This window comes from Ochotona princeps, chromosome 10 (assembly GCF_030435755.1).
Source record: "Ochotona princeps isolate mOchPri1 chromosome 10, mOchPri1.hap1, whole genome shotgun sequence".
Classification (NCBI taxonomy): domain Eukaryota; kingdom Metazoa; phylum Chordata; class Mammalia; order Lagomorpha; family Ochotonidae; genus Ochotona; species Ochotona princeps.
The window spans coordinates 41,831,346-41,854,169 of NC_080841.1; the positions used below are offsets into that span (position 1 = coordinate 41,831,346).

The 22,824-nt window shown below is 39.7% G+C and overlaps 1 protein-coding gene and 1 pseudogene across 1 annotated transcript; both read left to right on the forward strand.

Moving 5' to 3' along the window:
• Nucleotides 1-939: 939 nt before the first annotated feature.
• MAP10 (microtubule associated protein 10) lies at nucleotides 940-4,759 on the forward strand. The gene has a single exon (XM_012930884.3). The coding sequence runs from the start codon at nucleotides 962-964 to the stop codon at nucleotides 3,716-3,718; it is 2,757 nt and encodes a 918-aa protein (XP_012786338.2). The 5' UTR covers nucleotides 940-961; the 3' UTR covers nucleotides 3,719-4,759.
• Nucleotides 4,760-13,662: 8,903 nt separating this feature from the next.
• Nucleotides 13,663-22,476, forward strand: LOC118759105 (ubiquitin-conjugating enzyme E2 variant 2-like; annotated as a pseudogene).
• The last annotated feature ends 348 nt before the right edge of the window (nucleotides 22,477-22,824 follow it).

The following is a 22,824-nucleotide window of genomic DNA, read 5'->3' on the forward strand; positions in this document are numbered from 1 at the left end:
TGCATGTATGTATAATGGAATCTGTAACATTACTTTTATACACGATTGCTCAGGTGCAAGTGTTGTTAGAGAGAAAACTGGAGCCAGAGAGTAAAGAAGGAAGAACATATTTTACTCAGGACTCACTGCAGCAGGAGGCCTCAGGATGGAGCTGGGCTCAATCCTGGCTAAATATATTGATAGACCAGCAGCAGTGAGAGATGGCCACGTGAGTGGAAAATTAGTAAGAGGAAACATCAAGGATGCAAAAGAGTCTGGTAAAAAGAGATTTAAAAGGATTCCTGCTGAAGGCAAGCTAAGGTTAGTTACCTAGGATGGATCAGGTATTAAGAATAGTCAGAGACAAAGGGCCACACAAGTTCTCTAGAAAATTATTTTATAACTGGATAACCTGTGCCCCAGGTCAGACGTCAAGGTCAAAAACTAGCTGAGAAGAGTCAGAAGAACCTGAGTAAAGTTTAATTCAGGAAGTCTTGGTCAGTGTGGTTCTGCTATGCTGCTTAGCTGTTTACCAGATTTTCCTGAGGCCATAGGAGCAGTGTCTCTATTTTGGACAAAACCACAGCCAAGGGGGTGACTGTTGGCATTTCTGAGGCTTTCTTTTGCCTGGGAACTAGGAGAGAATACTGACTTATTTTCAATATTTGACCTGATATCCAATTTATAGGCTCCACAGTGATTACAACACCACAATGAAAGACTGTGCTTTGCTTCAGGATTCTTGTCACATAACAGCCTTAATACAAGTCTCTTAGGAGGAAACTGCGTACACCGAGTATCCGAGCCCTCAGACCAAACACAAAGACTTCAGCACAGGCAGTTGTGGCGCTAAGGCGCAGAGGCAGCCCCCTGGGTCTCGCGAGACAGCAGACCAGGCGCCTGCTTCTCGCCTACTCTCGCGAGAGCCCAGTCTTCACTCCCAAGCTGCGAGAGCCAGGCGGCGTCTCCCGGGGCAACAGCAATGGCGCCGCCGCAGTCGGAACACCTCTTCTCTTTGGAGCTGGTGGTAGATTGGGTGCGTCTCCGAGCCGCGCTGCCCTCGCCGATCGTGGCAGGGGAGCAGGAGACCCAGGAGGCTGAGGAAGCCTCGCAGCCGCGCGCGCTGTGCCCCGCTGTGGCCTTCCGCCTGCTGGACTTCCCCACGCTGCTGGTTTACCCTCCCGGCGGCCCCGCGGCGCCCTCCCCCGCAGCCCGGCACGGCGTGATCCGCTTCGGTCGCGGCAAGTCCTGTCTCTTCCGCCTCCACCCTGCCACCCTCCACCGCCTGCTCCTTCAGACCCCGCTGTACACCTTGCTGCTGCAACTGCCCCCTGGTCGCCCGACGCCCACTCCACAGCTCCTGGGGTCGTGCAATGTCTCGCTGGCCTCCGCGGCCCACAAGGTCATGGGGGCAGCAGCCTCTGGGTGCTCCCAGAGTCATCGGGGAAGTTTCCCCCTACTTAACCGACTCGGGGAGCAGATTGGGGACATTGCATTAGCCTACCGCCTTACTGACTTGGGAAGCCGTCTGCTGGACCATCTTGATCGGCCCATCGAGGCCACCAGGTGTGCTACTGGAGTGGGGAGCAGAGAGGTGCAGAAGGTAGTGGAGCTCAATCCCCAAACCCTGCAGGAAAAACAGGCACTGGAGCAGCCAGCTTCTGTGCCAAGCCCAAGAGATGCTGGTAGGCCTCCAGGGTCGCCAAAACCCCAAAAGGCCTTCCAGAAGGATTTGAAGGATACAGTTTTCCACAGTGAAGCCACCTCTGTTAAGATTGGCTCAGCAGAGAATAGCAAAACCTACTCTGTTGTTACTTGTAAAAATGCTAGCAGTGGGAGGAGTATCAGCCCCCTAAATGAGGAGGTCACAGAATTGGACATTGAAACCAATGTATTTTGCCCTCCTCCTCTGTTTTACACTCACTGGAGGCAAGACAAGACCCCTCCCGCACAGGTGACAATCATCGTTGAACCTCAAGGGAATCACCCTGAGGACTTGGATAGTGCCCTTCCTGGAAAAAACTGTGCAGATTCCCCATCACAGGGGAATCGTTTAAGACATAGGCATCCTGCCACTTATGAGAGCTTCCCGGTGCATATTAATCCTCCACGTGTTCAGGATATGGGAGCAGCTAATCAAACTGTATGTCACCCTCAAAGTGAACAAAACAAAGTTAACATTATACGGCAGCTGCCTTTGCTAAATGCTTTGCTGGTAGAGTTGTCGGTGTTATACAACCAACCCATGGCAAGCCCTACTCACATACATCCTCATTTAGCCTGGTTATACAGAACTGAGGATAATAAGGCCCCAGAATCTTCTGCCAAATCTGCAGGTCAGTCTGAATCCAAAAAAGATAGGCTTGCTGTGGGGGAGCATGAAAAGTCAGAGAGTCTTCAGTATAAAAAGAACCAAGTTGAAAACTGTAAGAAATGTACATGCTTTGAAAAGAAAAGTGGTGCCCCCACTAAAAGAGCTACAAGGGGGAGGCTTCTTTATGGCTTAACAAATACACTAAGGCTACGATTAAAACAAACAAATCCTGATATGTTGATAGTACATGAGAAGAGAGAACAGTTTAGAAAAATGAAAGTACAAATGTTGGATACAAGATTCAGAATGTCATCATCCAAAATTAAATTATTAAACTTTGAAGGACAAAGCGAGAAGGCTTGCCAACTGTCTAAAGACAAGTGTGTAGCTCTTGATGCATCTTCTGCTATAAACAGTGATACCTCAAGGCAAATCAGTGGGATCTCCAGGGAGACCAGCACAACTAAGGAAACCAAACTAGAATGTGCAACTGAAAAAATGCAAGTTGGCTGTGGTGAAATCATAGCTGATAATAGTTCATCAAAAGAAATCATGAGTCCTAGAAACTCTGTTATTCCAGAAGAATTTATTCCTACAAATATTTTGCGAGAAAAGGTAGGAATGGAGATCCAGAGCCCACTTATTTTCCAACAGGACACTGTTGATGGAATTACAGATAAAGAAGTGGGAGACAGAATGGTCAAAACCACAGATAATGAGTTTCCTATTGGTGATCTGAGTGAAAGTAGACAAAGTAAAAATAGCTGCTCTGAGAGCATCTCAGAAGGAAAGTATTCCCGTGGACTCAGCAGCCCGTGCTATTCTGATGATTTCTGTACCACTGAAGACAGCAGCGGAAGCTTAAAAGGTCATGATGGCAAAACAGGAGTGGAAGATCCAAAGAACAATCATTATCAAACCAAGTCCAGTGAAGCAAGAGTGTTGGTAAGGGACAATGGCAGTGACAAGAATTCAATTCTCAGCCCGCCCTTCTCAGCCGGATCACCAGTACACTCATCTAAAAGGTCTCATACTTTAAAGACGCAGGATAGAAGTTTGGAGGAATCATCCAGTATCTCTAGCAATGATTTGGCTTCATCACATTGGACTCTGGAAAAAGAAAGCCACATGGACCAAAATGGGATGGGTAATTATAAAGTGACAAAGAGAGGTCCAGACATCTGTATTAGACTTAGGACAAGAACAGGTTGCAAGGCTTTAGAAAAAAGCCAGTCGCCACAGACATCTCAAGTGAGTTCTTACCTGCCGTCTAATTTGTCAGAACTAGAACTTAATGTCCTGGATGAGAGCCCACCCAATCACTTTGAAGAAGATAGTGACGATGTTGGCCCACTAAGTATTTCCAAGCAATGCAAAGACATTAGTGAATTAGTCATAAATAAACTCCCAGGATATACGATGTAAAAATAATGTGCTTTAAAAACTTTTAAAATAATCTCTATGTCCCGTAAATGAAAAAAGTATTTACATTATTTTAATATGTAAATTGTATGAATATATCTTTTTAGGAAATATGTGTGTCATTCCTTTAATGTTTACATAGTCCTTTACCATTAAATATGGTAATACTGATCATGAAGTCATGTTGTTGCCTAGGTAATATTTTGTAAACTGTTGTTTAGTCTTCTAATAAATGTCATTCCTTCTAAGCAGCCTCAAAGTGTAGATTATCCCAAAGCTGATTTCATGGATGCCACTGAGTAAAGGCTAGATAAAAATGATAATCTCAATTTTGAGTGTATGCAGGTATAGAAGAGCTTATAGCTGTGTGACATGCAGAGAAGTATAAAGATACTTAAAATACAATTCCTGTTATTATATAAGTTTTGTGATTTTATTATTGAGATAAAGCTAGTCTATATATCCAGTAGGTGAAGTTGCTTTTCTTTGCAGTTAAATTGTGCCATTTCCCCCATAATCATAATATGCACGATTATTTAATTAATGTTTATCTCTCACTACATTTAGATCCTGTAATAGGAAGAACTGTGGTTTTACATACCAATATGCTTTTAGTAAACAGCATAGTCCCTGGCTTGTGCTGGGACTACAATAAGCATTTTTTTTCAATGAGTAAATGAAGGCCAGACATTTATAATACCTAAAGGGATGGTATGGAATTAAGTACTAAAACCATACTGAGATCCTTACCAGAGGTTAATTTGTAATATTTTTGCTTTCCTGGCTACACACAATCTTCAAGTATTTTGTGAGGTATTTGAACTGGGGAACTAAAAAAGGAGGATTAAAATCAATCGCTTCCTTTCTGTATTGTAGAGGAGTTGTTTTTTATTTCCTATTTCATGATGCTTATTAGCATTTTTAGTGTGTGAAACTTTATGAAGTCTAATAATAATTTCTTTAAATGTCTTCCTTCGGTTTTATACACAATACTTATTCTGTCTTTGAATGTTTACCAGTGTTTTATTCTGTGTTAAACTTCAATTTTATATATTTTTTTGTCTACCAAAATGATTTTTCCAAATTTTTATTTACTGACATAAGGACAAAGAGAGACAAAGGAGATACAAATCAACTGGTTAACTCCCCAGTGTCCTCAACACCTGAAGCTGAGCAAGGCTAAAGCCAGTAGTTGAAATTCAGACTAGGTCTCTCAAATGAGTGCAAGTACCAAATTGGCCATCACCATTACCTTCCAGCATCCTTGTCAACAGGAAGCTGAAGTCAGAAGTTTGAGCCAGAATCCAGATAATGTTATATGGACCTTGAGAGTTTTAACTGGCATCTTAATTACTAAGCTAAGTGCCTGTCCCCCTCAAAAATATTTCTGAAGGTATGAGATGAGATTGTAAATCAGCTCCCTTTTTTTGAAAAAAGAGTTGCAGATAAGGGAAGAGAAAGATTACTTATTTGAAAGAGTTACAGAAGAGGGAAGACAAAAAGGTTTTCCATCCACTGATTCATTGCCCTGCTGGCTTCAATGGCCACAGCAGAACCAGGCTGCAGCCAGGAGTCATGAGCTTTTTCTGGATCTCCCACGTAGACGGCATGGGCCCAAGCACTTGTGCTATCCTCTACTGCTTTCCCAGGCACATTAGCAGGGAGCTGAATCATAAGTGTTGTATCTGGGACATACACTGGCATCCACATAGGATGTCAGCATTGCAGACATCAGCTTTACATGCTGTACCATATATCAGTCCCTTAATTTCCTTTTTTTTTAAAAGCAATGATTTACATAAGCATGGCCTCTTTATTTATTGCAATGTATCAGATTTAGTTAGATGGTTTACATATTAAATGTTAATATTATTGGGGGATTCCTAACCAGAAGGCCTCTGCAACAATCGAGGGGATAAGGCAGCAGCAGTCTTCCTCAGCATGAATCACCAGAGACAGTTTGATCGAGTATGTCCACTTATTGTAAAGCAAGCACAAATTATATAGACCAAGAAAGGGGGAAGCAGAAGGGCATCTTTGACAATCCTCCCACCCAACAATTACATTGTAATTGGTTAGAAGGTATGTCAATATCTCTGGACCCTCCAATCACGTAGCAGGACATGTAAAACTTACATGGCTGGCAGGTATGCCATTGGTCCAGCTCACCACGTGTGGCTGTAGGTCAGCTTAAGATCATGCACACTATGTGTGACTTGAGTCAGCTGAAGGCCACATACACCACGTGTGGTTGGCAGGCAACATGGGCTCACACCAGCTCCTCAGAGTTGCTCATCAAGGAAGTCCTAGCACAGCTCATCCAAGGACAGAGAAGAGAGACTGGAGTGCAGCCCACTGCTCTCACCTGTACGATCAGTGATCAGGTCAGTTTGAGGTCTCCATGAGCCAAGACCTTTGCCAGGGAGTTCCCTTGGGTCATGGTGTGCTGTGTGCCTATGACCTCCCACATAGGCCAACCAGGCAGAGATCCAGGAGCGTTTTTCCACAGAAGATGTTAATTTTGAGGAACAAAGAGTGAAGACGAGAATGAGCATGATATGTTCATGGGACTTTGAAATTTTTATCTTGTGTAGAATGCTACAAAGTAGTAGAAAAGAAATCTGTCAAGTAAGGAAGTCTGAGATACTCAAGAATCTCAGGTGCCAAACAGAATAATAAAATCCTAAGCAATGGGAGCAATAGTTTGTTTGAAGGTGTAAGTGAAGATTAGCATGTAGTATTGCCATTTTGAATCTTTTAAAATACTGAAGAATAATAGAGAATTTAATTTATCTTAAAATATTGAAATATGAAATGTTTTATAGTTAAAGCATATGGTCTTAATTTTCCTATATATAAGGCATATAACAGATCTCACAGAATCAAAATAAACTCAACTACTATAACTTGTTGAGTGACATGAACACTGTAAACTTCATAATGGAAAAATCTCATTACTATGGAAAAGGCAAAATACGAGCAATGTCAATATCATCAAAGAAATAATTCCTTAAGAAGCAATTATTATTTTGGTTGAGAGTCATGAAGATAGGATTGGAAAATGCTGAACTCAAGAGTGTGTGAGGTCTATGAATCAAAGAGCTAATTCACTTCACATTAGAAAATGGAATAGCTGAATAAGCGGCTTTTTGAGTTACTCCATGAATACTTCTTTCTAAAATTATGGTATTGCCTTTTCTAGCTTAATTCTAGTGAAAATGCCTGTTTTCAGATATACTTTATAGCTATATGCTATCTATAAACTCTGTTTTACATTTTAATTCTAAGTTCTATAAAGTTTTAAAAGAATTTCATAATAGATACTCCCTGTGAAATCTTATTTCATCTTCTTAATCATAAAAATTATTGGAACATAATAATAATAGTATTTCAAAGTTATAAAGGAGACAACAATTTCATTGTAAAACTTAGCTATAGAAATGCAGTGTTTCTGAACAGGATGTATGTTTAAGCTGAATGGGAGAGGGTCCAAAAAGCAAAATGAGCCACAGAAATGGTGTTAGAACCTACTTCTGTGTATTAATATTTAAAACTTAGGAAACAGCTGTCGGTTTTGACAAGTCCTTTGAATTACTACTGTAGGCATATTTGCAGAGGACTGTACAGATGCATATACTAGTGATAATGATAATCTGTCACTTGTGGTGGCGTTCTGTTAAACGCCACCATTTCAAATTTTCATTCATGTTTCTTCATACACAGGGAGTGAATTTATTATGCACCTATATGTAAGAATCAGTCTTTTATTTGTAACAAATATAAAGATCAAGATTACAAATTCAAAAAATAAATTTTTCATTACCATCTTATGCTTTAAGAAAGGGGAAATTTTATTTTGTTATTTTTAATTACTACTTGATTGAAAGACAAAGTGACAGAAAGTAGAAAAGGCAGAGATCTTTTATCTGCTTCACCTCTCAACTGTCCATAACAGCCAGACCTAGACCAAGCTGAAGCCAGGAGGTAGGAATCATGTCAGGATCCCCCAAATGGGTGACAGGGATTGAAGTACTTGAGCCATCATCTAGTGCCTTGCCATGCCTATTAGGAGGAAGCTGGATTGGAAGCAGAATAACTGGGGCTCTAACAAGTGAGGAATGTGCATGTCTTAAAAAGCACTTGAACTTGCTCTGTTACAATGCTCATCCTCAAGACAAATTTCTTAATTAAGAAACAATATGTTAGCTTAAGTTTTCTGAACCAAACACCTTGATGTAGCAAAGCAGTTATTCTTCAGGCTGTCTATATTTTAATTTGCAACTAAATGTCTGAAGACTTATACAGAATGACAATGAGAAGGAGCCGAGACTTGCTGAATGCTTTTCTTTTTTGAAATTATTTCTTTTATTGAAAAACAACAAGCTTCCATATTGTGATTCACTTCTCAGATACTGCCATGACTAACAAGATAAAGGATGACATAACTATGTGCTCAGAACTCAATCCTGGTCTTTCACACAGGTGACAGAAGCTAAGTACTTCAGCCATCGCCATTACCATCCAGGGACTGCGTTAGCAAGAAGATAGAGTCAGGAAATTGAGTTGGGGCTTGAACTCAAGTTTTTGGATAGGGCCATGGGCACTTTGGCCTTCTAAACACCAGGAACCAGGAACTTCTTTCCAGGTCTCCCACGCAGGTGCAGGGTCCCAAAGCTTTGGGCTGTCCTCGACTGCTTTCTCAGGTCACAAGCAGGGAGCTGGATGGGAAGTGGAGCTGCCGGGATTGTAACCTGCACCCATATGGGATCCCTGCGAGTTCAAGGTGAGGACTTTACCATTAGGCCACGCCCCCGGGGTCCTAGAAAGCCATCTTTAACAAAGCCCAGTGAGGGCGCCACTGGAGAAATGAGAAGCTAGTGTTTGCTAACAGCTCCAGATAAATGTCAAGCAAAGCTGAATAGCGAAAACATGTCATGGGAAGCTGGAGGAGAAGCAGAGCAGGAGTGATACACAAATGGACTATTGTAACTTCTCAACTAGAAAAAAATATTGGAACCAAAGACAAAGACCAGTACCTTTCCTTTTGACACACACACACACACACACACACAAAACATACATAAAAAATGTGTGTGTCTACTTCATCAGGTTGACCACTAACCCTAGTGGTAAAATTATCAGCCTGGTCTTTGCATACTAATGAATAGAGTTTGCATCTTTAATTATATTGCTTTCTGCAAAAACTATTTTTCCATTGAAGAGTTAGTTTAATGACTGGATCAAATACATTGTATGTAACAGATTTAATGATACTATAGGGAATCTACTGTGTTATCTGTGTTTCTATTGTAGCAGGAAATATTTTAAGTTACAACGTTAGTCAGAAAATCAGCTCTTCCTCCTAGAAAATCTAAATAACGGTCTCAGCAGAGCAAGGCAAAGAAGCCTTTGGACATAAAAGATGCAGCACAAAGACTACTGGCCAGGGAAGAATACTGTTTAGGTCAGAGAGCAGAGACACAAAGCCAAACAGAAGAAAAGAGCCTTCCTCAGAACATGAACTGGAGGCATCCAGCTTTCTGCAGATTATTGGGGGCAGGAGGAAAGTCAAACTTTCTGACTATTCGACAAGAAAAGGAATTCTGAGTTGGACCACTGGCAAAGACAAAACTTTGTGAAGTCATAAAGCAGCATAGCAGCTTTCCTGAATGCTGACTGAATGTTTACAGCAGGTTGCTCTACTAACAGCTAAATGGCCCATCCTGTAGGAGGTTGCTTTAGAGCACACAGAAGCTGGATTTTTTCATCTCTTTTTTCTTTTCCCTGTTGTATATTTCATGTCTTTCCATTGAGAGAACACTGATATATTTGCTACCTTCCTTTAAATGCCTTAGGGTTAGGGACAGAGTAATTGAGGAAGGATGTGACTTAATGTAAGAAAAAATAATAGTTTATAGAATGAGTTGGAAAGGAATGAGACTTAGTTCCTGAATCAAATATTGAGTGAGAGAACCCTTGGCAGCAGGAATCAATGAAAAAGTTTGGGTTTTTAAAAGGAAGAATGTTTGTGTTCGTCAAGAAATAGGGTAGGATAGACTAGACAAGCTCCAGTGCAGTAGCTAAGACAGGATAGTAGTGGAAGATGATACATTGTCAAGAAAGAACATGGAATGGAACCAACAGGTCTGTGAGTCAGTAAGTTGTATACCCCAAGAACTTATAGCTTGATAATTTAGAACAGTGTATATTTTGTGCATATCCTTTTGGTTTTCTCCTTGGTTCTTAATATAACTGTTTCTGAAGGATCTTCTAGTTGAGTTGTAAGTGTTATGAGAAATGGACTTGTGCCTAATAATTGAGCTGAAATCCAAGGAGAAGTAGCATACCCCAGAGTCTGCACAGCAAAAGACAGAAGAGACTTAGGGCCTCTTAGGAGCTCCTCCTTTATGCTCAAACATGTCTTCAATTATTTTCTACTTAATAATGTGTGTGTGAGTGTGTGTGTGTGTCTCAGCCACGGGAGGGAGGCATTTGCATTTCATTTTATTAAGGGAAGCTATTCATTTAAAAAAAAAGCATCACAACCATTAACCAACTCTCCTAACTTGTGATTCTGGTGTCAATCCTGCAGAGAGAATTGGGACTGAATTCTGGACATAGGATGACATTAAAATAATAGGTTGCTTTCAGTAAGCAGCAGCCTGCTGTCAGAAGAGTCACACTGAAGACTGTTACTTATATGTTTAGAGCTTTCAGATAATTTCCAAGTCCCTATCCTCTATTGACACCAATATCCTTTGCAGTAGCCAGAACTAGTCATGTAGGAGGGAGGAACCTCTTTTCTGGTGAAGCTCTAGCATTTCTATTCTGCAGTGTGTGATCTCTAGGTTCTCTTCCTATTTCATTGTGAGGGGTCAGCTTTGTAGTATATGGGGTAAAACTGCCACCCCTGACACAGGCATCCCAAATGGGCACCAGCTCCAGCCTCTACACTCCCACTGCAGCTCTCTGATAATGGCCTGGGAAAAAGCAGCACATGGCCCAAGTGCTTGGGCCCTTATTACCTCTGTGGGAGACCCAAGGCTCTTGGCCTCAGTCTGGCCCTGCCGCCCTGGTAGTTCCAGCCATCAAGGCAGTGAACTAACAGAGAAAAGATCTCTCCTGCTCTATTTCTTCCCCTCTCTCTGTAACTCTAACTTTCAGATAAACAAATCCTGAGAAAAAACAAGAACCAGTGTGACAGATAACTCTTTACTAGAATTGGGCCCTCTCTTCATCGAAAATAGAATGCAATTGTTGACATGATTTTTGGTGATTTCATTAATTTTTAATGCTAATGCCTCCTTACACTGAAGAGACCTTTGTAGTGTATGAACTGCTTCCACTGTCTCCTGCCATTTTCACAAGAACTTGGGGAGCTAAGTATTAATATAAATAAGGAAACTGAGGTTGTTATTTATTTTCATTGCCTAAAAGATTTCAGCACAAGCCTCGGAAAATCAAGACTTTACTATTCTATGATCAGGGTGGATAGCAATGGTTGCTCTAGAATATCTCATAGAACATCAAAACTAATAAGCAGTTATTTGTATTCTATTGTGGTAACAGCATTTAACGTTAAGATCTATCCTGTTAGCAAAATGTTGAGAATGCAATATAGTATTGTTGACAACAGGCACAGCATTCTAAGCACATGTCCAGACTGTACTCATCCTGCTGACACTTTATGCCCAATGATTAGTAGAATCTTATTTACCCCTCACCACAGCCTCTCAAACCACCATTTCTTTTTTTAATGGCCTTATATGTTTGGTTATTTTAGATGTCTCATATAAGTGGAGTATTCATCCTTCTGTAACTGACTTATTTCACCTAGCACTAATGGCTTCAAGTTTTATCCATATTGTCATACATTTACAGATTTTTTTTAATCTCTTAAAGGATGAATGGCATTTCACTGTGTAGATATAGCACATCCTCTTGCCCCATTCATCTGTTAATGGACATTGAGGTTATTTCTACATCTTGATTCTTGTGAATACCACTTCAGTGGACATAAGAGTGTCAGTACCTCTTAGAGATTCTGATTTCAATCATTTTGGATAAATGCCCCATAAATGCAAAGCCATGTTGTATTTAGCCATCCCTCTCACCTCTGAATATGTTAAATATATATAATCTGGAAAGGAGAGAGAGAAAGAGAGAGAGAATCAATCTTCCATCCAAGGATTCATTCCCCAAAAGACCACAATATGTTCTGGGTCAGGTCAAAGTCAGGAGCCAGGAAGTCCTAGTCCTATATGTGGGCAGTAGGGTCCCACGCACTTGGAACCTCTGCTGCCTTCCTAGATGCATTAGGAGGAAGGTGAACCAGAAGCACAGACATTCTTTTGTGATGCTGTCATTGAAGGAGACAATTTATTATGTGACAATAACAGCCTTTTGTCTTTTGTTTTTAACTTCTACAAAAGTTAATCATCTTTTATCACTGAACAAGGTGTATGCTTTCCTATACCAATAAGAAATGTCCATATTTATACTGAGAGTATAACTATACTACTATGTATCTTAGTGTAGTATTTAATAAGAGCTGAGGTTGTTAGAAAAGAAAGATTAACTCCATAGGAATTTGCAGCTATAAAATACTTTATACATTATATAGCTCAGCTCCTTCATTTTATAAATAAGTTCCATGGTCCAGAAAAATGCAGCTTGTTAGTCTGCTGCCTCTCCCTACTAGACTCTTTCCAGCATCACTTTATATTTATAAAATAGGTTTTAAATAAAACATGCTATTGAAAAATTCTACTCCAGGTTCCTACCTAGAAACAGCAAACACACATTTGTTTCTGGAAGCTGCTCTGTAACATTTATGTTGAAAACACTACTCCAAAAGCTAATTAATTAAAAGATATGAGAATTCACTCTCCATTTCCTGGGAAAGCTATTACTAACTGGGCTAGGATCAGAGAGTTGTTTGAGGCCTGGCTTCTCCACATGCTTTCTCTTAACCATAGAAAATTTTCCCAGGGGGAATTTTTGCTTTAGGATGGAGTGAGTAATGCTATTTATTTCATAAAGTTATAAGGATTAGATAAGAGGTTGTATAAGTAGTATACATGTTGTTTTATTGTACAGTGTATCAGTTTACCTTCCTACACATAGGGGAATATGTGCCAGGAGAGGATATATAAGGTTAAGATACAGTGTGTCAGTGCTCCTGCCTCACATGTCTTCTTAACTGGTCTTCCAGAAACAAGGTGACTAACACATCTCCTAATTAAAGGACATCATGAACCTCCTGGTCTCCTAAACTTGACTGTTAATAACCTCCATGTCAATTCAATGCTATTCTCTCTCTTTGATAAACTTTGCCATCCTATACCCCATCCTACACCTCAACCAAAAGTGAGGAGTCCTGTGACTTTAAGGAAAAGTAGATTCCTGACAACTTAAAGTACAGCTCTTTAGAAGTAGTTAAGATAGAAAGAGCTATCCTGTAACTTTTACAGCTTTATTAGTGTGCAATAATAGCCATAACTTGGGCTTTGTGGTGGGCAGACTAAAGAATGCTCTAATCACACTAGGTCCCCTAAAAAGGAGGGATGAAAAAGGTCACTAGGTTTGCCTTCATGAGCAGATGCATGTAAAGAATTATAAAACTTTTACTCGGTAGGACCCTGTGATTTTTCTGCTATTTCCATAATTAAAATTTTAGTAATTTTCTCTTAGAACTTTCGAGAGAAACCCAGTGGAGACTGAAATATGTACATGAGCAGGGGAGGTATGTGTAATAGGTCTCTAGCTGACATTCCTTGGGACTGCATCTCACATCTCGCATTGCTATTTCCATGACACATATATTTTCCATGCAGTGCCCCATGCCCAGAAAAGCCTTGCACTTGGTTTCTTACTCTATTACTGCCACCTCTCATAAATTTATCTTGCAGTGCATAAACATACAAATCCAAATCTGATCTGAGACAATGGAACGAGTGCTTGAAGAGAGTGTGCATCTTCACCATTCTCTTTGTGTTCATGACACTCCACAAACATGGAATTTTTGTGAGCCCTCCGATGTGTGGCAGTTCAGTGAGCCTCAAGGTATACCACCCCAGATAGATGAGTTATATCTTAATCTGGGTAAAGCAGGTGCTGATAGCATTGACAGGGCACACATTTTATGAAACAGAACTTACTTCACACAAAGAAAGAATGCAGTAGTGTTCTAAGAAACATAAATGACCAAGAAATTCCATCAACTCATTTTTCATTCATTATCACTTTCCTGTGTTAGCCAAACACTTCAGATGAAAACATCCCATAGATGACATACACAGAAAATAGAAGATAGTGTAACCTCAGACTTTTCTTTCAGCTCTTTCTTACTCATTAGTAAGTTGAAGGAGAGAGTGCTGGTAAAATACATCTATATCAAGAAGTGAATTAAGATTGGTAGTTTGGGATTGTGCCTCTACCATCCAGGTGTATAAAAAGTTTTTTAAAGATTTATTTTTATTACAAAGTCAGATATACAGAGGAGGAGAGACAGAGAGGAAGATCTTCCGTTCGATGATTCACTCCCCAAGTGAGCCGCAACGGGCCGATGCGCGCCGATCCAATGCCGGGAACCAGGAACCTCCTCCGGGTCTCCCACGCGTGTGCAGTGTCCCAATGCTTTGGGCTGTCCTGGACTGCTTTCCCAGGCCACAAACAGGGAGCTGGATGGGAAGTGGAGCTGCCGGGATTAGAACCGGCGCCCATATGGGATCCCGGCGCGCTGAAGGCAAGGACTTTAGACGCTAGGCCACGCCGCCGGGCCCCAGGTGTATAAAATTTACAGGAGCGGGAATTTGGCACACCAGTAAATCTATCAGTTGGAATGCCAACATTCTGTTATTGGAATGCAGCTTAAAGTCTGGACTTGGCTTCTGATACCAGCCTCCTGCTAATGCGCACTCTGAGAGACAGCAGGGGATGACCCTGGGCGGAAAGCCCTTAGACACTACTTAAGAGCCATTTTGCCATTCAGAAATTTGGGAGCCCTGGAAATAATGTTTCATGAACTAGCTTACTTAGTCCTCAAATATCCAAAGCAATAAAACAAGGCTAAAACTCCCAATGATTTCTCAAATTAGTTCTTTCAGCTATTTATCTTTGGGTCCTTCTTGGTTAAGAATGGAACACAAACCAGGGAGATAACATTGCCCATTCTTGATGTTTCCCTGGTCTCTGAAATTGGTCCAGTGGCAAGTTATGTAAGAGGACTTTATCAGAAGGATGCACTTTCACAGCGGATGTTTTTCTGGCAGACAACTATTCCAACATATGGCATTTCCTTAGAGGTACCCAAAGATTGAAACACTCTCCAGCCTTCATCCACATGTCTTCAAATAGCCAGTCTATAAAATTCACAACAAATAACACTTCGTTTAACACCATCAGAGTGTTAGGAATAGCTAGACTACGGTATATATATTTAGACCACTTTTTGCCTGAATTTAAATTTAAACATTCTCTTGATAGGCAATGAGTTTCATTGTGTACATTAACAACAAGAATGTAAATGAGTATGTTGCATCGCAAAGCTGTGGTTGCATTCACTTATTTTTATCTTGCAAGATTTCAAATATTCAAAAGAATACAAATAATACAAGCTCCTATGTATACAGCATCCAGATTTAACCCAATGTTTACAGTGTGCTGTTTATACTTCCTCTCTCTCTCCCTCTCCCTCTCTCTCACCCTCTGATACCCCTTTCCTCTCTCATAAACAAACCATACAGACACAACTGAAAGTCATTTTATTTCCCTCCCTCACTTTTTTTTATTGTCCCCTCTTGCAAAGAGTAATGTTACTTTAGAATTATTTATCTGTTTCCCATTTCCATGGAGGGATGAGGAAGTTGTTTCTAGGCTTCTCTGGTTAAAAGAAGTGCTGCAGGGCTTGGCATGATGGCTCAGTGGCTAAATCCTCGCCGTGCATGACTAGGATCCCACAGGAACACCAGTTCATGTCCTGGCTGCTCCACTTCCCATCCAGCTCCCTGCTTGTGCCCTTGGAGAGCAGTGAAAGATGGTCCAATGCCTTGGGACCCTGCATCAGCATGGGAGACCAGGAAGAAGCTCCTGGCTCCTGACTTCAGATTTGCTCAGCTACAGCCATTGCTGCCAGTTGGGGAGTGAACCAGCATATAAATATGTTTTTGTCTTTCTCTCTGTAAATCTGTCTTTCCAATAAAAATAAATAAATCTTTAAAAAATATAAGAGCCAGTGCTGTGGTTCATGTTCTTGTCTCTCTGTGATTCTGTGCTCCAATTTCTTTCTGGACTTGGAAACAGCAGGTCCTAAGGTATGATCATCAGCTGTCCTGCCAATTCACTTTGCAAAGTATGTAGTTGATCCAATTACTATACCATCAGCAGTTTCTCACACAGCACTCAAAAACTGGCAAATGTTATGTTAGCCATTTTGATTTTTACTGCTATATTTATCTATTCTAGCCTAACAATAAGTCAACATCCAGAAGAGAAAGTCAACCTTCTATTTTCTTTATTTTTATAGGCTGTCACAACAAGCACTTTCCAAATTTTTGGTCCCCGGAATCTTTCATATTCTTAGAAATTACTGACGATAAGTGAGGGCTCCAAAGAGCTGTTGTCCACGTGTGTGTGTGTTCATCCAGAAATTCAAATGAAAAAGCTTTATGATGTTCATGAGGCCTTTAAAAGTAACATTAATAAATGTGGTATATGTTACATTTTTTATTATAAAGTGTCTAATCATCGGGCCTGGTGGCGTGGCCTAATGGCTAAAGTCCTCGCCTTGAATGCACCAGGATCCCATATGGTCACTGGTTCTAATCCCGGCAGCTCCACTTCCTCTCTATCTCTCCTCCTCTCTGTATATCTGACTTTGTAATAAAAATAAAATAAATTTAAAAAAAAAAAAAAAATAAAGTGTCTAATCATTAAAATTTCTATTTTACATTTTTCACATTTTATAATTTTTTTTTGCTGTGTTGTTAATTGGGAAGCAGCTTGAGTCTCATATCTGCTTCCACATTCAATCTACTATAATGTCATTCAGTATGTGGCTTCTGGAAAAATCCATGATGCACTAGTGAGAGAAAGAGAATAAAAATGGCAAATAATACCCCATCTATGTCTCATGGACCTTTCTCACACTCTATAAATGGGTCTTGGGGAGTCTTAGAGATCTTTGGATAACACTTGGAAAAATGTTATTTCTTTATTATTCTTGGTTTTTTGTTCCACATAATTTTTTTTTAAAGATGTATTTTTATTGGAAAGCCAGAGATACGAGAGAGGAGGAGGAAAGACAGAGAGGAAGATCTTCTGTCTGCTGATTCACTCCCCAACCGGCCATAACAGCCAGAGCTGAGCCAATCCAAAGCCAGGAGCCAGGAACTTCCTCCAGGTCTCCCACGCGGGTGCAGGGTCCCATGGCTTTGGGCTGTCCTTGACTGTTTTCCCAGGCCACAGGGAGAGAGCCGGATGGGAAGTGAGGCTGCTGGGATTAGAACCGGTGCCCATGTGAAATGTTTCCATCTTCTAGTTCTCTCCTCTCAGTGACCCTGTTTGAGTGTACCACCTTTATCTAGTCAGCATGCTCACTGATGAATCTTCCCAGCCTCAGTAAGTCACCACCATCTCTTTTGGACAAGCAAGATTACTGGCATCATCTTCCCTTCCATTCACAATTCACATCCAACCCATTACTCCAGTATCTTGGGGCTACTAACAGCACATGTTTTGAAATAAACCACTTATCCCCTTACCACAGTTGAGTAGTAATCTAGTCAGTGACCTGCCATTTTTACTCTGGCCTCTTTCAATCTATTATTGCATAGCAGACAAGATGATGTTTTAAAAATACAAATCAGGCTACATTCTGTTTGTGAACTCAATGATTTTCTCTCAAATGCCAAGGGTTCCTATCATAGCCCTATTGGATCCTGTGTCATTGACCCTCTACTTATCTCTGAAAATGCATATTCTCTCTAGTCCTTCACATACACTGTGCTCCCCTTTGTTCCCTAACATAGAGAACTTGTTCATAACCCAGGCCTCTGCTCATGCTCTTCCCTGGAAAGGGTTCTCTCACTTCCTCACATGGAGCACTTCTTGCACTGCTCATTGCATCATATACCTTATGCTCCAGTTTTCCATTTAAATGACACTTCTTCAGGGCAGAAGTGTGACAATCTAATTAAATTAGGTGTATTTATTTTTAATTTGTATTTTTCATGATACAGTTCCCTAGGCTCAGGGATGTCCCCTTCCTCCATGCCCATCTCCCCTCCTCTCAACTGTTTTCCCTTGTAATAATAGTACAGGCCTTCTTCAATAGTCACAAGTCCATCATTATTCTATTTAAATGTATTATGGCATACACACATAATCCCACTTTTCACATACCCTATTCTTTTCTGTCACTGCATCTCATTAATATCTTTATTGTTTATTATGATATATAATTTTGTGTATCAATAGTTTTTTCCTTGTTGGTTTATGTTCTTTACATATTCTCTGTTTTCGTTAGGGTCTTTAATGACAGAGACTTATGCCTATTTGTATTACTACTGTACAACCAGCTTTTAATGTGACAAATGTTATGCTGCCCTTTACTGGTATAAAATCATCTTCAATACATATTTGATCAATGCATAGATTTTCAGACTTTCAAGCATGAGAGAAAACACAATTAGTGTTTCTTTAAAAGGTTCACAATAAATATATATACGCACATATATATATACTGGTCCCCCCTAAGGGCATGATCAACATTCAGATACTCTTAGCCTATTGAGAATCCAGAAACCACTCAGCTGCAGAGGAAATTTCAATTACACAATGGAGATTAAAGTTTCAGCACTTGGGAATAATTACAAAGATGTTTTCCATTATATATGTTCAAGAGGAAAAGAATGGCTCAAAAACCCAATGGAAGGGCATTTCAAATGGTAATCAAATTATTATTTTTATCACAATACTAGAACCTTTGTTGCAAAGCCTCAGATCTTTGCTGTAAGGCTGGAAGACTAATTAGTTAGTGATGTGCTTAAAACTCAAGAATTCAGAAAAGCCTGGACTGCACAGGAGTATTTTGAACCATCAGATTATTGCTGGAACCACTAAATGCAGGGCTGATGTGTGACTCATCATCTGAACATAACTGCAGTATTTCCTTCTCCAAGATACATTGGTTATCTGTAATTAATTTACAGGTTGGTATTCTGAGGCATTTTTGTTTTTAAAGATTTATTTATGTATATTAGAAAGGTAGAGTTACACAGAGAAGAAGAGATAGGCAGAGAGAGAGAGGGAGATCTTCCATCCATTGTTTCACTCCCTAAATGGCTGCAGTGGCCAGAGCTAAGGTGTTCCAAATCCAGGAGCCAGAAGCTTCTTCAGGGTTTCCCACGTGAGTGCAGGGTCCCAAGAACTTCGGTCCTCTCTACTATTTTCCCAGACCATTAGCAGGGAATTGGATGGGAAAGGAAGCAGCCAGAACTCAAACCAGCACTCACATGGAATACCAAGACTGCACACAGCGATTTTAGCTTAACTGTACCACCGCACCAGACCTGGTGTTCTTGAGTCTCTATTCACAAGTATTTTTCTCAGAAGTATAGTTGATTTCTCATGTGTGATAATTTTTGTGGCTAAGGGTATGTTTTACAGGGTTTTTTTTTAAAGTTGTTGAAATCATCTTCTAGAGGTCTTTCACCATCTCTTTCTGCATGTTATGATTTTGCCACCAAGAATTCATTCAATTTTCTTAGGTAAAAAAATTGACATTATTTCTCCTCAGCGGAGAACCCTAACCCCTGTTCTTGAGACGTGACTGTGCATTAATTCCATTTCTAGTTTAAAACAACAGTATTTCCTCTCCCAGGGAAAAGAAATTGGATGGAAACACAATTCCACATCAGGAAATGTTTTACAATTGTTCTGGCAGGAACACTTCCTTTTCCCCACTGTGTTCCAATGATGAACAACATTGGAACCTTTCATAGAAGCACTCACACAGAGCAGTCTGCATGGAGATGACGTCAAGAGCAAGAAATGGGGACAAGGAAACCAGGACTGGATCACCAGTGAGTCCCGGGTCACACATTTGAAAAAAGTTAACTCTGGGACTCTTAAATCACTGAAATGAGTAAATTAAGAAAATAAAAACTGTTATGGCTTGGTGAGTCTGCCAAGTACAACTAAAATAATTCTCTTAAACAGAAGGCACTTGATTAATGTTTTGGTTAGTTTTGCCAGTGTTTCTCTTCATTTTCAGATACCTTACAAAGCTTTATTTTTTACATTTTATTATTATTATCATTTTATGATACAGTTCCATAGGTTCCTGGCATTTCCCTTATCCCCTTCCCAATTCCCTCCCCCACCCTGTTCCTCTATATCATTACTAAAGTATAGTTCTTCATACACAGTCATATGTCCATCATTGTGGGCATGGACAATGGAAGAGAGTCCAGCATCCTATTGTCAAGATATAGTGAACAGTTTCATTGTAAGTCCATCTTTGTCTGGAAGTAGAAATGCATACTACATTGTATCCTCACATCTAGATGTTAGTCTCCATTTCACAGCTACTGTACATCCCCTTAAATGAAAAGTCATAATACAAAATCAACAATAAAAAGAAAAATAGAAATTTATAGTGCCATGAAGTTAGCACTCAGACTTCTCTATTTGATATTCCAAAATCTTTTTTTAAAATATTGTATTTCCAGACCATGCCAGGCTTTCCCTTAGCTTTGTTTGCTGTGTTAAAGACTTATTTATTTGCAAGTCAGTTACAGGGAGGGAAGGAAGGAGGAATGAAGGAACAAGAAATGAGAGAGGGGGAAAAAGAGAGACAGAGTTCTCCCTTCTGCTTGCTTGTTCCCCAGATGGTCACAACAGCCAGGGCTGGGTCAGGCTGAAGTCACTGTTTTTCTTTTCAGGCTCTTAGTAGGGAACTAGATTGGAAGAGGAGCAGTGGGGACTTGAATTGGAGCCCATACAGAATGTCAGTATTGCAGAGGTTTTACTTATTTTGCCAAAATTCTGGCTTCATTCCTCTGCTCTTTCTGAAAAACCAATGACTCTTCATTTTATACACTATTAAAATTAGAATGCATTATTCTTTATTCTTCAGAATGCATTTATTCCTTAGCAACTTTATTTGTAATACAACAATATAACATTGTATCTACTAAAGGAATTAAAGCTGTTTAAAAGTACAATTAGTATTTCGGAATTTAAACATGAAAAATACTTTTATTGAAAGTGAAATGATTTAGAAGTGGACTTTGAGGCATGGTGGGTTAAATCATTGCTTAGAACACTGGCATCTCACATTGCACTGGCAGTTTAAATCCTGACTACTCTGCTTCAGATCCAGCTTCCTGCTAATGTGCCTGAGAAGACAGCAGATGATGGCTCAATCACTTGGGGATCTGCTAAAATTTTCTGCCGACTGGTTTCAGGGTGGTCTATCTCCAGGAATTTGGGAAGTGAACAAATATGTGGAAACACCTACTCTTTCTTTCCGTCTTGCTTTCTCCCCACGTCTCCCTCTCTATCATTCTGCCTTTGAATAAATAAGTAAATACATACATTTTTTTAAAATGAAAGATTCAAATAAATGGAAGTGTAATCACATTATGAAAATCATTTGCAATCCAAATTCCCAGTTATCCTAGCTGATATTTTGAAGTATATCTTTCTAGAAAAATTCATATGTAGAAATTTTTTGTTAAATAAAAAACAGTTGAATGTTATGTATGTATACTGACTATATGATTTCATATTTAATAGCAATAGTTTGGCAGCATTGCAAGCCAACATAAATAATTATCATCATCCTGAATGGCTATTTAGTATTTTGTTGTATGGATATGATATGTAGGTTTAACATTTTATTTTCTTTTATTCTTTCTTTCTTTTTTTCTTTCTTTTTTCTTTTCTCTTCTTTTCTTTCCTTTCTTCCTTCCTTCCTTCCTTCTCTCCTTCCTTTCAAAGAAAAAGAGAAAGAGAGGGAGAGGAAAGAGAGAACTAAACGCTCACAAAATTTGGGGCTCTGTCAGGCCAAAGCAAGGAGTCAACCTCCTATCTGGGTAGCAGAAATCTAAACACTGTAGTCGCCACAGATTGCTGCTTCTTGCTGTGGGCATTATTAAGAAACTGAAATCAGGAACAAAGCCTGGATTTCAAACCAGGCTATTCCAGTATACCAAATATCTGTCCTTATATAATATAAATATTCTGTTAGTCAATATAATATCGTCAAGCTCATCATTCAATAAGGAGCAACCATCTTGGTTGGGCTCTAGAAGATGGCGGTCTCCATAGAGTCCACATTTCTCGTAATTTTTGCTTGTTGAAAGAATTTGAAAAAGGACAAAAAGGAGTAGGTGATGCTACAATTAGTTGGGCCTTGAAGATGATGAAGATACAACATTTACAAGGTGGAGAGGCATGATTATTGGACTATCTAGGACAGATTATGAGAGCAGGATTTATAGCCTGAAAATAGAATGTGGATCTAAATACCCATAATCTCCTCTGTCAGTTAGATTTGTAACAAAAATTAGTATGAATTGGATAAATAATTACACTGGAATTATTCATACATCCACAGAGCATACCAGTTTTAGCAAAATGCAAAATTCATATAGCATTAAAGTTGTATGTCAGAAACTAATCTAATAATGTCCAAAGAAAATATGAACCTTCCACAGCCACCACAAGGACAAACATACTACAATTCATTTTAGTGGATCTCAAACTTTTCTTAAAAACCTTCTACTCATATTAATGTCATGATTAAATATTGCAATGCAAAACATCCACACATTCAGTAAAGAATTCCAGTTGGTATACATGACCCAAACATTTATAAGAATATATTTAATATATGTACACCCATTATGTCTTCAGGTACCACAAGGAAAAATGCAGCACAATTTTTCTTTCTCTTGTTGAGGCACTGTCATTTAAACATAAACCTGGCATGCTCCAAGTAGGATTCGAGTTTACAAGATGCAAGCATGGCACGACATGTCAAATGGCGGTGAAAACAGGTGTTGTTGAAAAGTAAAAATCCCAAGAAGGACAAACAGCAA

Coding starts and splice junctions, on each gene's coding strand:
- MAP10 (XM_012930884.3), top strand. CDS start 962: ATGGCGCCGCCGCAGTCGGAACACCTCTTCTCTTTGGAGCTGGTGGTA.